Here is a 17,725-nt window from a genome sequence, read left to right as displayed (position 1 = left end):
ACTTTTGAGTAGAGTCACGGAGGAAAGTCAGGAAAGTGGGCGAGTTGTCAGAGCGTTGTGACAGCATGCTGTCAGATTAGGTGTTATTCAAATCCAGCATACGGTTCGTGCTTCAGAAAGGACGCGCGGAGGGCTCTTCGTCCTGGGAGAGAAGACATTGATGTGCTGTGTAGCTATTAAAAACAAATTAGCACTGTAATTTTCCCCCCATCGTTATTATTGGGGTTGCGGGGATATTAGCAATCATCTCCATCAAGTTAGAGATGTGCACTGAAAACACATTTTCCATTTTAACCGACGTCAACACAAAACAGATGAGTTTACACAGCAGGCACAACTGACACTACTCCATAATTAAGTACACCGTATGGTGCAACAGAGCTTACTACTGAATGGAGAGCGCCACACCCATCAACCAGGGAGAACGGCAAAGAGGAGATTTCCCGTTCTCCCTGTCTTCATATATGTTTGAAGACTGGGACTGTTTCATTCAACCCTATGAAACAGTCCCAGTTTTATACATATCACCATTCTCGTTCAGATTGTGAAACGGTTGCAATGTTATAGACGTAATCGATCTATTTACCCGTTTCACAATGGGTAAATAGATCAGATCATTCTAATAAACATTGTCTAATGGTCATGAACACGATGTACTACGTGACTGAGTTAGATAAAACCGCAAGAACGTAAAAATAATTCAATGTGGTGGCTTTTGGTTTTATTTGGGGCATGAACAGCGGTCACCTGGGTGAATGTCATGTTTGTTTGACCCACCCATCCTTTTTTCCCTTTTGTAACTTACATTTCTGTTGAACTAACAATGACAATTAATTTGCCCTTGTTAGCTACTATATGGTAAGCACTTATGTTCATACTGACTGCTTATGTTCTTAATGTGCAACACATTTACAGTATTTTTATAGAAAGGAAGCTGCCATTGCCATGGCAGCCACATTAAAGTAAACAGATAAAGCCACATTAAGTATTCAGCTATACAATATCACTTTGACTCAATAATAATATCCGCACAATGCATTGCTGCTAAAGATGCATACGTTGGAGTAGTATTTATCTATGCACCTCCTCCTCCAGTCCCCAGTGAATATGCGTTATAATCGTATTCATATATTAAATCAAATATATTCCTTGTCAGACTCCAGGATTATTAGATACATAGTCTTTTATCTGCAGCGCCTGTTATCAGTGGTGGCAGTAAATGTGCTGCATCTCTGACATGACTGGCTCAACAGATTACTGAGCAGATCTTTTCCCAGCGGTGCGAACTCACAACCGGTTGCATAAGCGTCGCTCTGGTCACTGATAACGCTTACGCTCAATGCAATTCTCGGACGCTGCGATTTTTGTTCAATCTCTTTTGCATCAGCAAGCTAAAGTTCACAGTGATTTATAGTGTTTATGCAAGCGAATGAGCGGATGCCCGGAGGGGAGGATGAATAATTGTTTCATTTTCTCACAACTGTTCACTACCAGACAGATTTTAGAAAGAAATGAAAAGAGAGAGACGGAATGAATCCAGTAAACTAGAAGCATAGATGTGCCATTCAGAGGGAAAAGAGGATTGAATACAACAATATATGAAGGACAGTGATTAAGAAAAAAAAGGACCAAAACAGAGTGGAGATGTAATCTAATTTAAATGCATTTCATAATAACCTCTGTAATACAACAGGAGATCATTGGACACGTTGCCTCAAATCCTTCAATTTGTCTTATTTGACATTTTCAGCTTTTCTTGCAGCTGTGATTTGATGGTGATTGATTTGGTCGCTGTGATTTTATTGCCCCGGATAAGGAGCTTTGATGAGACGACTAATACCACTCTTATGTCGGTGAAATAATTACGCCAGGAGCTTGTTAGCTTAGCTTGGCATGAAGACCTTGCTCTCTTAAAAAAGTTAATAAATGTCAACACCTCTAAAGCCTGTTGATTAATCTCATTTTTTGGGCTCAAAGTTAAACATTTCGAAGTGGTGTTCAAATTCTGGAACGTTTTTCTTGGCTCTGCCCATCACGAGTGCACGGATATGAAAGTGGTTTCCACTCTGCTGCTGATTAAGATGGCGAATCACACCCACATCTGTGCGGTTGGAGTTTGCTCATTGATGGTGGCAGACGATGATGAACACAGAGGCTGCAGAAACATCGGCCGTTAAAGAAGTGTGGACACATGGTTGCTCTTTGGGGGTGGATGTAAAGACCCCAAAACAGGACTTTTTACCCAGAATCCCACTGTGAAACCAAGTCACATCTGACTTACTTTAACTCCAATTTGTTTTGTACTTCACGTACTTAACTATTACCGATTACGCAACAATCGTACAGATTTTATCCCACACCACTTTTTCTAAGCCTAAGTAGTTTTGTTGTACACGTAAACCTAAAAACTAAGCAACCCCACATTGGAAGTTAACTTTGAAATGAGACTTAAAGGGCTGATGCTCGAGGTACTCGTGGAACGTCGTACTCTGAAGCGTCGGTATTTGGCGAGTTACCAATTAATCTTCATCCTTAGAATCAATCTTCGTCACGTTAATGACGCCGACCTTTCGCTGTGAATGCTAATAATGATTGTGTCCTGTACATACTTATGAAAACAAAATAGATTTTGAAATTTTTTTTTCTAACTGACTTTTTGCCATGCGTATAGCCACGTCGCCCCTGTGGCCAAACAACTCATCTCGTATTTATAAGACGTAGTCACAATGTTTACCTCCCCGTGTACAGAAAACACTCAGAAATGTCCTCAGTAACCGTTGCAGATGGAAGCTATTTTATTGGAGTAATGCAGACTTTAGCAAATGAATAAAGCCACGTGGTTCGATGTAAGAACTATGACAAGGACCAATGTATTCCAACCTTTTTCGTTAAAACAACGGGCCAATGCTCGCCGTCTGTTGTGACAGTGGTTGAAATGGTCCTCTGACAGCTGCCTGTGTTCAGAGTGCACGTTATTTACACGCAGCATCGCGGTTTCCGATCACGGGTCGTGGCCTTTTCTGCTCACAGGCGCCACCTACGCTGACCTTCACTGTCACACTCTTATTAGGCAATGAAGCGGGAGGAGGGCGGCAGCAAATGAAGCGCGCGGAGCTGCAGCCGAGATGAATGGGGAAGGTTTCGGGGGCTTCGGAGCCAAGTTAATGGCAGGCTGTTGTGGCCCTATACACCGGGGCAGTCGGCCATATGATGTCAGTGAGTCACATTGGACCCAGCACAGCGCAGCTCTGTCCATCTGCTGCTCCACGCGATCACATGCACACGCAAACAGCCTTGTATACTGTGCGGAGCAGGCCACACGCCACACAGCTGATGCTTCCTCATCAAGCCAAACAACGTGAAACTGCCCGGCTGGTTTTTCAATTTAAATTCTCAGCCATGGGACATAAACACAATTAGTAGAGCTTTGCTCCGATCTAAATTTGCATGGTTTGTCCTTTAGACAAATGTCATTATTCTTTTGCATAGCAACGTAAGTATAGAAACAACAGGAAGCAAGCAGAGCTATCAGAATTGTGCATGAAGATCCTATTCCAGATACATAAAATTGTCTCTCACCTGCACACACGCACACACACACACCTACGCAACATACAAGCCATCCAATTATATTCCTACATAGTTGGATTCTTGTTTGGTTGCTAACTTTCATCATGTACTGGGTAGTGTAAAAATAATAATAATAATTATGCTAGTCCTAAAACAATAGCTGAGTTCTGTACCTTACTTAATAAAACATTAACTAGTTTTTTTCACAAAACCTGTGAAAACAGTTCGATGCTACTCTTTACCTTGACCATGATTAAAGGACTAGTCTGACTTTTTGTGAAATAATAGGTAACCACTCTCATATTTGTCTGTTCAGTCAGCTTCGCTTCACTTAACAATACAGTTCACCCCAAAATCAAAAATACATATTTTTCCTCTCCAGTTCTATCTCGTTTCATGTGTCCTTTCCTTTGCTGTTTCCTTTGCTCACGACACAGTCTCCATGTTGTCATCAGCTCGCGGGCCATGATTTCTGGAAAGAGACATTGCTGTTGAGCTTTGAGCACCACGAGTTAGTTCCATTCAGTTCTAGTGAAGGCAGTCATCTCTACGACACTCGGGAACTCACACCAAAACAATCTAGTTTTACGAATAGCACTACAAATGAGAGAGAGGGCGTGGTCATGTGGAAACAGTGGGCCTGCTTATAAATTTACGGTGGGAATGTACATGACTATAGAATCATTGGTGGCTACCGACATAATGTTCCTCTAAACTCATATTTCATCAAAACGCGTATTTAGTCTTATTTTTATGACATAACAGGATTTGAGATTTGGGGACAACAGCTCAAAATTTGGGAATTTCCTGAGTCTTTCGGGAATTCTTTTGCCCTGGACTTCTTGTGACTCTAACAGTGGCCCTGACTTAAAACCACAACATGATTCTTTTTGTAGGACTAAAAACAACCAGACGTAAGATATCAATGCCCATTTGAAGTGTCGGGGGAAACTTCAAATGGGGGAGTTTTGTCTTAACTATGCTAAGCTATCGCTAAACCGCTGACTTCTGGGAGTGTCGACGTTTTTTTTTCTGCTCGTACCGAAACAATATGTTACCAAAACTTGGAAAAGCAGCCACATGCTGCTCTTTACCGTGACTCATTAATGGAAGAGTTTGACATTATGTGAAATAATAGATGTGCAGACCAGCACCACTCTCATATTTGTCAACATGCTTACAACATGGATACTGTACGGTAACGTCTCTGTCTGACTCTGTCTGACCTGTTTGTCTCCCTTCCGCTGCCAGACCCGTACGAAGACCATTCCGGCTCTCTGCGTCTCATCACCATTAAACCCATGACCGCTCAGCCAGCCTACTCCTACCCCACCTCCACATCCCACAGCCAAGACTCTGTGGTCCTCAACGGGGAGGTGAGTCCACACACACACACTCACACACTCTCGCACACATGCAGACGCGCAAATACACACACACATGTACGTAATGCACACACACCCTCCAGGCTCCATCGCACTCAGCTGTGAGGTGAGAGCGCAGCACTAACAGTGCAAGGCAGAGCAAAAACTAGAACATTGTGAGTCACACAGATTTCAGCACCGCAGCATTTGGTCGTTGTGTAGGATGGTTCTCCAGTCTTACTGTTTGGCCGTGTGTTGCTGTTCGAAAAATTCACTCGACCTCTCGGAGTAAAATCATTAAAACAGGAACATTTATTCGTTGCAAGGAAGGAGCAGAGTCAGAAGTACAAGGTGATAGACAAATTGCATATCCAAGACTGCTCAAAGATCTCTTAAAGAACCACCTCTTAAATACACATCATGACCCACTAACAGAAACCCTCATGACGTCTTCGGCCTAACCGTGAACCTTCCCCCTTGTCCCTCATGACGCCCTTGACCCTCATGACGTCTTCAGCCTTATTGGGAACCTTCCCCCTCGTCCCATAGAGCGGTTTGCAAGACATGGTCATATGATAACAAAGGAACTGCTCGTTCTTTCAGACAGAAACATACAGATTCCCCAGTCTCACTGCTATCAGGAGACATGCTGAGTTTGTGTGTAAGATTAAACAGAGACAGTAAGATGAAAAGTCAGAATACAACAGTCAAACAGTAACTGATTAAGCGTAAATATTTTTTTCTTCCAACAGTTGCAAAAGAAATTACAACTTAAAAAGAAAGATAAAGCCCCAGTTGTTGTGACTGAGAGTCCAGTTAATTACCAGACGAAACGTTTTTGGAGAAATCAAAGTTTCCATGCTCACATTCTCACACTGCCTCAACATATCTCATTCTGAATGAAAGGAAGCCTCAAAGTTGCTCTTTGGAAAATAGTGTTGAAGGTTGGGCATCCTCTGCATACAGTTTGGGAAAAAGTATGTGAAGCGTTGAATATAATATTCATCCATCCATTAGCCGAACCGCTTATCCTGTTTTAGGGGCGCGGGGCGCTGGAGCCGATCCCAGCTATCAATGGGTGAAGGCAAGGTACACCCTGAACAAGTCGGCAGTCTATCGCAGGGCACATATATATAGACAGACATTCACACCTACGAGGAATTTGGAGTGCAATTAACCTGAGCAGCATGTCTTTGGACTGTGTGAGGAAGCTGGAGAACCCAGAGGGAACCCTCACTGCCACGGGTACAACATGCAAAGTCCACACAGAACACACCGAAGGACTACCCAGACCGGGATGCTGTAAGCCGACAGTGCTCGCCACTACACCACCTGAATATCATATCGACATAGGGGGCTGGTCCTCTTCACAGAGTCCACCATGTTGCACCGCCAGATTTTTACAGTGGCTCAAATTGGACCAACCCAAGAACTGTCCTTTCTTGCTTTTGAATTACCTGAAGGCCACCGTAGTTCTTCCATAAGATTGTAAAACAGTTCCGTTGCTAAGTAGTGTTGGCTAATTAGATGGCTAGATACTTACAATCTCTAAACCGCTAGATGTCACCAAAATCTACACACTGACCCTGCAATACATAGAGTGCAAAAGTCACAGTTTGTGTGGTTGTACCAGGCGGCAACCTCCAGTTTTGAAAAGCAACGCCAAAGCAGAAATGCCTTACACCCTTAAACCTGCATTATATCTACTGACCAGCAGGGTCTACTCAGGTTACAAAAATAAGTACGATTGTATAGAAGTCTATGAGAAAATGACTCGATTCATTCCCTCAGTTAACATCGTAAACACGAGTTTATGTCTCAATCTCTAGTTTCAAGTCTTCTTTAATACAGCATGATGTGCATTTAGTAAATGATGGTCCTTTTAGAGTCAAACAGACCATAGAGCAGGGTTTGCTTTGCTGCGTCAACCTTTTGATTGGCTGGTCGCTACCAGAGAGTATACATGCCGTCTCTACACCACTCCAAATATAAAAGAAAGCAAGATGCGAACTTGAAGCTTCAAAAGTGTAGACCACCCCTTCTAATCTCTCTCCCTTGTCCGTTTCCTGGCCCCCCGGCGCATTACCACTCCTTATTCCACATCTACGTGTCTGCAGCCTGATACAGCGACACAATGGCTGATGATAACTTATCCAGCAATCTATTAATATAAGACCAGAAAAAATCCCCTCGGGAGTGGAGGGCGCTCTGGTTTTGCGCATTAGCAGACAAATATCATGTTTAGGGTGTAACACGCTCTCTGGTTATCGAGCTGTATGGGAATGTTTGTTGAAACACATCGATTTGTCTTAGCACAATGGAGAAAGGACAAAGAAAACCTTTCAGGTGTCAGAGAAAATGGTAGCAGCTCTCCGTAAGCGGATGGACCAGATGATTAATGGAATTCAATACTTGAATGGATTGCTTTGCAGGCAAACCACAGCGGGCTGAAGCAGAAGTCGGACATCGAGCACTACAGGAACAAACTGCGCCAGAAGGCCCGGAGGAAGGGATACGGAGAGTTCTCGCTGTCCGAGACCGGCAGCCACGGCTACAGCCACCGCAACGGCAGGCACGGTCGGCACGACAACGGGGCCAAGGAGCCGATGACCGCTGAGGAGAAGAGGGCCTCCTTCGCCGGATGCCACAAGAGGTACAGATTAGGCGCCATTGGGCATAACTGATTCGTCAAATCAAAGGAATCGAGTCGTGTAGACATTTTTAGGACAGTCTCAGAATGAAAGGATTTCACTTCCCTATTTTAATTATTGAAGCATATGAAAGTTTTTTTTTTTCATTTAATATCATCTTTATTTAAGCAGTAAATTATTCAACCGCATACAAGACTTTCCACCAAGAATTAAAGATCTGCTGTAGATGTGAAGCATAGTTGCTAAGCAACTAGGGTGATATTTGGTCAGCACATTAATATTTTACAGTTCATACAGATAAGTGTCTGTTTTGCTTCTCTTTGTCATCAACTGATTCAACACATCCGTTCCATTCCACAGCTCATAAATACTTTATGATTTGCCGTTCAGGCAAAGAACGACACTTATTAGCATGCAATCTGTTAATATCACAGTTCAAAGTAGTTTATTGAAAAGTGATATCTAAGATTCATGTTGCAGAGCGCCACAGCCGTAAGCACCTACTGTCCGTTCTCTTATGTGGCTCCTTTCTGAAAAATGTTAATCTATTCAATAGTTTGGTCAAAATAAACATTTTCGAACATGAAATAAACTCGAAGTAAAATTAGGGTGAATGTGATTAGCAACTGTTGTTTTGTATATGGATAACAGCAAGACAATTCCTTTTCCCATTTTCCATGATTTTTAGATTTCTGACTTTCCTGTAATTCAAGTGTTGACGTTTTCAGAACCAAAATTTAACCCCCAAATTCAGAGAATAAGTAACCTTGAGTTGTCGTTACTGTATTTTGAGTGTGTGTGTGTGTTTTTTTTACACTTGTCTTATCAGGTACTCCCACCCACGGGAGCCCGCCTACTGGAGCCGGCAGTCTTTGAGCAGCCCGAGTCCAGTAGAGACGGAGATGGACCTGCTGGTGCTGAGAGAAAGGTCCAGGCGGGGCATCCGGAACAACGGCTACGATGTGAGTAATGCACATCATGATGTATTCATTCAGATGTAAACCAGAATCCATGTTCCTCCGTGTAGTTTTAAAACTATCAGACCAGATTATAGGTCAGTGAACAGAAGGCTGCATCAGAAAAAGTGTGAAAAGACAGAGAAGAAAAACAGTCCGGTGATTCGAGGCACCTTCTATGAGTTTGCGTGGAGGATGTGAGGGATTTACTGTCGAAAAATACGAAGCGGCAAGAATATGCAAAGCTTTGAAGAATTTCAAAGCTGGATCCTGTAACAAACTGTAATGCAGCCGCTGACGTTCGACCCCTGACCCGGTGAGTCACACAGAGTGATGGTTATGAGGCCGCGGCTGGATCCTTCTTCCCAAAAAAGCTCACATGATGTGCGAAGTAAAGCCCTTTCCACTTTTGTCAAACGCACCAAATAATCTCCTGGAAGCATTTATAACTTTAATCCGTTCTTTCCCCCCGCCTTCACTGATGCCGTGAGCTCACACCTCGGGGATTATCAAACTACCTCCAAGTGAACTTCCTAAACCTGCACCCAACAGAGAGATGGAGACAGAGGAAGGGAGACGGACAGGGGGAGGAAGTGACACGGAAAGATTAAGGAGAAAAGAAGACGATTTCTTTGAAATAAATGGGCTCAGATAGAGTGAGCGCGGGTGAGATCTCGCCATGCCGCTTCTCTGCTGCACCAGGGTAACAGCAGTGGCCGCGCTGAATGTCAATGGCTCTGAATATGATTATGGCCAGCTCACAGGTTCAGATGGGAGGCGCGATAGCGGAGAACAGCCTTGCATGTTCCAAGCAGCTCACGGGAGAGCAGAGTGTGTTAGTGCAGGAGTGTGAAACCCAGTCGCTTTGGCTTTCATGCAGCATACCTCTCAGTGCACTGTGTATTCATGCTGGTAGAGGTATACGAGGGTATTCAATATGATCCGGCTGGGTGATAATTTATCAAATATTAGTGGAATGATGTGAACAGATTATGTTCTCATAATCAATGCTGATTTTAGTCAAGTTTAGTCAATGAACAGTAATTGCATTGAACATGCATTTTAATAGTTTACGTGATTTTGCATAAGTTTGCCATGTAATGTGTGTGTATGTATATATATATATATATATATATATATATATATATATATATATATATATATATATATATATATATCCATTTTGGAAAACATTCAGGGCCTATTAAAAGACAAAATGAGTTTAAAAAAAAAGAAGAAAAGAATATGTGTGGCAGTGTCTGTTTCTGCAGAGACCGCGCCCTCTACCTGTATTTTTCTCTTTTCTTTTCGTTATGCAGTGTTTTGAGCGTCAACCCTTTGTATGAATGTATAAATGTTGGTGCCAGATCAAACACAGGGATCCGCCGGAAGGCTACAAAATGCGCCAAAACAAGACAAATATAGCATAACGTGGCAAATATAGCATAGCAAATAAAGCGTGGAAAATATAGCGCGGCAAAACCGTGGACAAGTGTACAGAGTTTGAGAGCAAACAAGGCTGAATCTGAGTTCAACTTTCACCTGCTTTTTTTTAATGAGATAAATTCAAAATAATTCCACCATGATGAAGATTTAAATGTTAGAACTTTGTTGCTGATTCATTTGTGTGGATGTTTTGGATTGTGTAGCTTGCAGTGCTGTACCGTATCGCTTCACACTCACAGGTGTCACATTATTCTATTCACCTCATTTATATCAGTTAGGGTAGACTAATTAACACAAACACTGTCAGGATAACACTACACAGTTCCACAAACTACATCCACCAGAATGATCGCACAGTTGAATCGTAGGTTTGATTATTCTACCTGTTGATGGGAGAGAAACTCCCTGGCACCAGACCTTTTGGCCCTGACCATCTTGACCCACTTACTCTTTTGAGTGCTGTGTGTGTTCAGCTCCTCCATCCCTCGTATATCTCTTGGAGCATTTTGTTTCTCAGGAGACCGGAAGTTCAAACAGTGGGTGGTTCAAACATTGATTTGTTAGAATGGCATCTGATTTTGCTGTCCATGGTCCCGTCTCTTCCCTCTGACTGAGTGCTCGTGTGCTCCGCAGGGCGAGCCGGAGCCGTTTGAGGAGACCAACGTGGATCGCCTGATGAGCTCCCTGGGTTACGGAGGCGGGTCCACCGGCACCGGGAACGGCAGCCTGGGGGTGAAAGCTCACCGCGGCTCCGACTCCTCCACACTCAGCTCCCAGCCATCCATTGATGAGGTCCGCACGCAGATGCACATGTTGCTAGGCAACGCCTTCAGCCTGGCGCCTCCGGACCACGACCCGCCTTCGCCACCGATCAAGTAAGTTTCCTTCTTTTCTTTCATTCCACTGATTATTTTATTCCCTCGCACTTTGCACATTCATTCACAGCATTGTGTGGGAAAGAGTTTCCCTGAAGCTCGTCCTGTTTCGGAACGATCACAAACCAAACTGAAATGTTCCTTTTCTTTATCGCTAACAGCCACCACCGTCACCGCCACCACGCACACAGAGCCTACAACCCGTCCCACACCAGCCACTACAGCGACGGGGTGACCAGCGCCCCAGGGACCATGAACCACCCCTGTGGAGGCAGGCAGAGGAGTGCAGGATACGAGGACATGCACCAGTGTAGCCTGCCCAAACCGGTGAGCACAAGAAGGGAGGTCCAGGGGGACGATTCCTTCACTCACCTCTCTGGCGGTATCTCGCCATGCGTTTCTGTTTCCCACATAACATCCACCAATATACAATGGAGGTGAATGGAGTTCCAGAGGTGCTGCTCACAGATTTCTAGCTGATTTATGATCGACTTTGTTTTCAACATGCTGTTTTTTTTCTTACCATGTCTTTGGTACGGCGTTGTCTACGGAGGCAATAGAACAGGACGAGTTAAAATATGACGTGACATGATGGGCAATAGAGATTTAGTAAATGTACAAAAGAGGCAAAACACACACTTGTGACAAGTATTTTTTTACTTTTGAAAATAGAGATGAAAATGTACTCTTTTTTGTAAAATTGTACCCGTAAATATGATATAAACCAATGCCTCTGTTAAGTTGATTCAAAATGTGATATCAGCAGAGGTGGGGAAAAAAAGTGTTGAAATCTTTTCCTTAAGTTAAAGTGTCAATAACACAATTACATTTTAAGTATTACTTAGGAGCTAAATGTACCTTCATCTACATGAACTAACTACTTTTTGGCCACCATATCGCCATATCAAGTTGGTATGACCGTAGCGTCTGTGTGGCTGAAGTGCCTTCTAACAAATCATTTGAAACAGAACAGGGTGAGGATTCATTTGGAGACATGTTTGGTTTGACATCCGCGCTTCCTTTTCGCTCTGTTTTGGTCCCCACTAATTCTTGAGTAAAAAGATCTCTCTTTAGCAGCTAAATGCTGTTCGCTAACTAGCTGAGTCACTAACTCGGTTTGACGCTAGGTGCTGGACAGGTTGTGTGCAGTTGGAAAACAAGAGTAGAGAGTTGTTGGAGAGAATAAAAAATAATGATGTTTGTGAACGAAACCCCTCCCCCAAACGATTAGCTAAGAGGAAGTAAGACACTCCATAGAGCTGTGTGTTCACCTCTCAACGACAACCTTTTAGATTACACGTTCCACTGCTAATATAAAGAAAATATTAAAGCCGCTTAAAAGTAAAACATTATGAATCAAAAAAGAAGTCATAAGTTTAGAATGTCAAATATACTAATGAATTAGTTAGCAGGTCTGTGTCAGGCTCATCTTATCTTGCTTCGTAAAAATGATCCTCCCACAGGCTTTGCTTGTCAAGTCGGTATACATACACAGTATATGTAAAGTTAATCTTTGCTGTTATTGGTATATGGAACAGTAGTAGGTGTGACAACATGAAAATATGCATATAGAATATATGTACGTACTTTAAAATTGTAGTACTTTATTACAATACACCTCTGAAAATCTGAATTCTAGCTTTTATGTTGTGTAAAATTTGTCACTTGGTGACCACAGCATAATGCTGATGTTGGCTAATAATGCTGGTACAAAAATTTGAAAAAGACAGAAAAGCCCCAGAATTGCTCAGTGTGTGAATTGCCAACAGCTGATCGGCAAGGGAGAAGCTTTACGGAGATTAAACAGACGGAAACACCCACCAACAGACACCGACAAGCCTCATGTAGCTTGGATCTGTATTGGTCCTCCGTTTGGCTCACATCAGGCTCCCATCTGATTCCTCCAGCCCTCTTTGTTTGTCAGGATTTGTTCTTGTTGCTCCTTCCAATTTTGTTCTTTGCATTTCTCTGCTCCATGGTGTCTGGATGACAGTTTTACTTGATTGTGTGTCTGTGTTACATGTGTGCCTCCTGCAGGGCTTCCGGTTCACCCAGCTTCCTGACATGGGCATCGGGCCCCCTCCACCACTGATCCCCTCAAGACCGGGACTGCCTCCTGGGGCCTCATTGCGACGGTAACACACTCACTCACGATGTACATTTCAAACATCCAAACAAATACAAATATAAAAGGCGCTCTGTGTCTTTGGTAGAAGGCAAGAAGCGGCGATCAACGGAAAAGGTCCACTGCGCCGCTGAGAACCCAAAGACAAGTTCACACGTGGCCTTGAAAAAGCATTCCTTGGCGACTTTGAATTTGCAGCGCCGGAACTCATCACTGATCATCAAATGGATGTATAATTTATTGGTAGGGACCGCAGAAGAATGCGGAGAAAAAAATAGCTACAGAACATCAAACAGCACCATTTGAACCGACTGCCCTTCATATCCACTCTCTCTCTCTCTCTCTCTCTCTCTCTCTTTCTCTCTCTCTCTCTCTCTCTCTCTCTCTCTCTCTCTGTCTCTCTCTCTCTCTCTCTCCACGGCCCATATGTTAGCATGCATCATCTGAACTGAGCAGCTTCTTCATTTGAATGCCATTGCTGTGTGCGCTGCCTTGTTGCTGGGCACTTTAGCGGAGAGCCATACACCGCCTGGCTAAGGTGGATCTCACGGAGGGATGTGTTTGCCATCTAGTGGACAAACTGAGAAGGCAGCGCTCACTGGTACGCGCAGGCCGGCTGTTATGGACTACAGACGGACAGGAGTGAACGCACATTTTTGCATGACAGAGACAGCTCTGTTGGTTTGACATTTGTCTGACTGTGTGTGTGTGTGTGTGTGTGTGTGTGTGTGTGTGTGTGTGTGTGTGTGTGTGTGACTGATAAGCTTGCTTTAAAACCAGAAACAGAACTGTGTAAGTCGTTAATAAGTCAGCCCGTCATACATCAGTTCCTCTGTGCCCTCTGGGAAGAAGCATTTTAATTCCTCTTTAGTTGGCACTGTGAAGCATTACCATGGTGCATCATGGTCCTGACAGCCCTGGCACATTATCCGGCCTCCGGCCTCCTGCTGTAGCGGTACATGTACAGTGGTTGGTATTCCTGCAGTGCATGTGGAAGAGGATAATTACAAAACCTTTTTTTGCCAGATGTTGAAGTCATGAGTCATGGACCCAAAATAGTCCTTGTTACCAGGAACACAATTCTGGTTGGGAATATTCCATTTTTTACTTGTGCTGGCCTAAAAAGAAGATCTACATGTAGTCTGGAATCAGTACATGTATGTGAGATTGTAAAACGACGGCATGTGATCTTGTGGAAGCGACAAAGTCCGTCCACAATGATACAAACCTTGTTTTGAGAAAAAAAATGTTACCCACAATCCTACAGTGTAATGTGATTGATGGAGCTTGCTCCGCTGTCGGCTTCTGGACTCCAGACCGAACCCGCTTGAATCCGTCTTCACTTCCAGAGGCGGCTTGTCGACGTTCACAATGGTTTATGGGATGAGTAATTCCTTCAAAAGATGTCCAGTACCCTTGACTTTTGTTTTCCAATTTTTCTCATTGCTTTGAATCAAATGTTTTATCGGCTCAATTCATCTCGTTGGCTTGTTGGCTCGGTTCCAAGTTTTTAAACTTGAACTGGAGCGGTTGAAAAGGGAATCAGATAATGCAGAGTTCTACTTCTTTGAGCGCTCCCTCTTTTAAATGACCTCTGAACTGCTTTGGCCTCGTCCTCTTCCGATAAGGAGGTCACCCGCTTTGAGGTGTTGTCTGCTCTGTTGACCGACTTTATTCTGCTTTTGCCTGCGTAGCACTTTGGTGAGTTCATGTCTTAGATTAGACTTGAGTTCCGTCTTTCAACCGAACTGCTTCAGGGAAACCAAAAATATCAAACGCTTTCAGTGATTACCCACCAACACACACTTAAATCCCTTTTCAGTGCCTCAACCGCAATTGCCCCTTAACTGTGCTCCAACCTAAACTGCAACGCTTCCCCCTACAATCTTTTTTTGGGACCTTCTAACCTGTTATTCCACCTCATTGCAGCAGAAACGTGGGCGTGCACAGACATATCCTCCTCACTTGAAGTTTTAGCTTTAGCTTTGTGCCACAGCTATGTGATGACCGTACGCCGGGTCAACATCTGTCTCTCTACTCCACTGACAGCTCCACCCCAGACGTTAGTCTGAAGCCCCGCGTGTCGGAGGCCTCGGACCTCCAGGCCCAGCAGCACAACGGGGCCCCGTACTTGCCGCTGTCCAGGGCGCCCTTCCCCGCCGTCACCGTCGACCAGTCCATCAGCACATACTCAGGTACGACAGAGCACCAGCGTTGAAACGCAGACGGTAGCTTTGTTGCAGTGTAAGTGAAAGTCATTGGCTAAATCCGTCTTCACCTCTCACAGGAAACCCGATAACAGCCGTCTACGCTATATCCGCCAACCGCCCGGGCTACTCAGACTACTTCGTCATGTCACCACCGTCCTCGTACCGCAGCCCGTCATGGATGTCCTACCCACCTGAGCCAGAAGACCTACCACGGCAGTGGAACGACACACCGGTGAGACACACACACACACACACACACACACAGAGCATTTTCAAATGTCTTTCTAACACACTTTACCTGTGCCAGCATTTTTTTCTATCCGGTGTGTGAAGCAGTTCCTCTCTTTCCTCCCGCAGAACTCGCGTCATCTTGAAACCATCTGCTGAAGTCGTCTGCCGGTGACACTGAGTGGGAACTGATAGCTCGGTGGGTCATCTAATCTGAGGACTGCTATGTTGTCTTGTCATGCTAGGAGTGGAAAATGTATATATATATATATATATATATATATATATATATATATATATATATATCACATTTGATATTAGATATCATATGTGAACTCGCAATTTATATCTCTGGCATCGCGTCCACTGTGCACACCATTTTGTCCGAGGAAAGGTTCTGAAGAGGGGTAATGATGCTCGCCTCGCTAATAGTCAGCTAACGGAACAATATGTTTCCGTTAGCTGACTATTGTTTGAATTACATTGCTTTGGTGGGGCAGTGCGTATTCCAGCAGAGGTGAAAAAATATAAGTGAATGGTGCAACACAGTGTTTTCAGAAACCCCAAAAGTCCGAAAAAAAAAGGTTCCATTCGTCCAAAGGCCCATTACCAAAAACTACTGCCCATTGTTCTGCAACTAACAGAAGCACATCTGAAGACATTGGACCTTCCCGAAATAGGAAAAAAATTCGGACTGTTGACGTTTTGACTTGCACTGTCGAGACGGCTAGCTGTTGGTCAACATGTGCTCCATGTGTTTTTTTACTTCAGGTGTCTCTTTGGATTGGCAGAGGGCCTCGCTCTCACCCAAACCTTTGGAGCTTTATCGCCCCTCTTACACTTCGGCCCGGGCCTTCCTCCCGTCTGATCTTATCATCACCGCCCCCCCCTTGCCACCGGGCCGGCCCCTTCATCTGCCCTGTCTCAGTCCTCTTCATCAGCAGCTCAAAGCCCCATGAGCCTCCTTCACCTCCCTGTCCCACGCTCCGTTTGTCCAGCCGTGATTCTCTCTCTTTCTGAATTCTCTCTGCTTCCTGAGCCCACCCTCTACCGGCCCCTCCGGAGCCAATGGTCACCATCTCTAAGTTGACTTTCTGCTCTGTGGTGACCACCCGTTGTACAGCAAGGGGACCCTCTCACACTGCTGAACTGAACTGAGCTGAGCTTAATCCGAGCTGCGTGGAGCTGGTGCCGCGCCTCCCTGTGTAATGCCGCACACGTGTGCAGTGTGGATGAACAGGCGGAGCGCAGTACGGCGTGCCCTACAGGGGCCACCTTTCACTTCCTCATCATCACACGGTAACTGTCATCTGCCCAGCAAACGGCGGCACACGCCGCCGCGTTATCGGTACGGTGTAAGTGCCCCAGCCGTGGCCAGCAAGTCCGCCCGTCCTCCTGAACTGGACTGGACTGAACTGGACCCTCCTGGACTTGACCCTGATTTCCACCATTAAAGCCAGGAAAGCTGGACTGACTTAAAACTGTGCTTTTTTCTTTTCTTCTTTTGTCGATGAATCCAAATTCCCTCTGTATGTAAACATTCTACAGCTGGTTAATATGTGTATTTTAAACTTCAGTGAGAACAAAAAAGATTTAAGGAAAGGAAAAAAAAAACTCTTGTCTTGAGCTGTCTCAATTTCAGTTTTTGGATATGTGTGATTTTGTCTTTTACTTTTGTGCATTGATTGTTATCAATGGATTACTGTACAAAAAAGACGCAGTGAGTGTTTCTCTTTCACTCACCTTTTACTTCAAAAAAAATAATACAAAGTTCATCATTCAAAACAGAGAAATCGACGGCTTAGTCGTCCGTGGTGATCATGGCATTTCTGTACTTTAAAAAAGAAAAAATAATTACCTTGTTTACTTATTTCCTTCATCCGATTCAGTGATGAAAAGAGGAACACGTCATCATGTTCCATCGATCCTCCGACCGTGACGTTTGTGTCTGCTGATCCTGAGGCAGACCGGGGAAGCCCATCACGTGCAGTTCTGTGTGTTTTGTAGCTTTGCAGCCGCTGCAGGTTTGTTTTGCTCCTCAAGTTAGAGATAAGAAGAAAAAACACTGACTACATGATGACTTGGAAATTGAACCGATTCCAATTCTGAGTCGGACTTAGGTCTGTTGAGATGATGTGAACGCACCAGTATTCTTAGAAAAGCAGTTCTTTTACTTGAAAAAAGGTGTCTACTGTATTCAACTGTATATGGATTTGGACTTTTGCTATGTTTTAGTCTCGATGGAGAGGGATGCTCATTTGGCCGCCAGACTATGGTTTAGTACTGTTCAAGAGACTTTG

At 44.2% G+C, this 17,725-nt stretch overlaps 1 protein-coding gene across 5 annotated transcripts in view; it reads left to right on the top strand.

Annotated features, from left to right (window-relative positions):
* kiaa1549la (KIAA1549-like a) overlaps nucleotides 1-16,906 on the top strand; it is an 85,621-nt gene extending 68,715 nt beyond the window's left edge. For all 5 annotated transcript variants that reach the window (XM_068602635.1, XM_068602637.1, XM_068602636.1 and 2 more), the window contains 10 exons: nucleotides 4,822-4,946; nucleotides 7,367-7,587; nucleotides 8,415-8,547; nucleotides 10,621-10,862; nucleotides 11,024-11,189; nucleotides 12,900-12,997; nucleotides 15,037-15,182; nucleotides 15,275-15,429; nucleotides 15,555-15,624; nucleotides 16,197-16,906. In XM_068602635.1, coding sequence (XP_068458736.1) covers nucleotides 4,822-4,946; nucleotides 7,367-7,587; nucleotides 8,415-8,547; nucleotides 10,621-10,862; nucleotides 11,024-11,189; nucleotides 12,900-12,997; nucleotides 15,037-15,182; nucleotides 15,275-15,429; nucleotides 15,555-15,584 — 1,316 coding nt within the window. In that variant the 3' untranslated portion in view covers nucleotides 15,585-15,624; nucleotides 16,197-16,906. The remainder of the gene's footprint in view (nucleotides 1-4,821; nucleotides 4,947-7,366; nucleotides 7,588-8,414; nucleotides 8,548-10,620; nucleotides 10,863-11,023; nucleotides 11,190-12,899; nucleotides 12,998-15,036; nucleotides 15,183-15,274; nucleotides 15,430-15,554; nucleotides 15,625-16,196) is intronic.
* Nucleotides 16,907-17,725: the final 819 nt, after the last annotated feature.

The sequence above is a fragment of the Clinocottus analis genome, unplaced genomic scaffold, assembly GCF_023055335.1.
Source record: "Clinocottus analis isolate CAN_PGR_092001 unplaced genomic scaffold, fCliAna1.0.p SCAF_6, whole genome shotgun sequence".
Classification (NCBI taxonomy): Eukaryota; Metazoa; Chordata; class Actinopteri; order Perciformes; family Cottidae; genus Clinocottus; species Clinocottus analis.
Note: the sequence above shows the minus strand (reverse complement) of the source record. Positions and strands in the feature narration are given on the sequence as shown.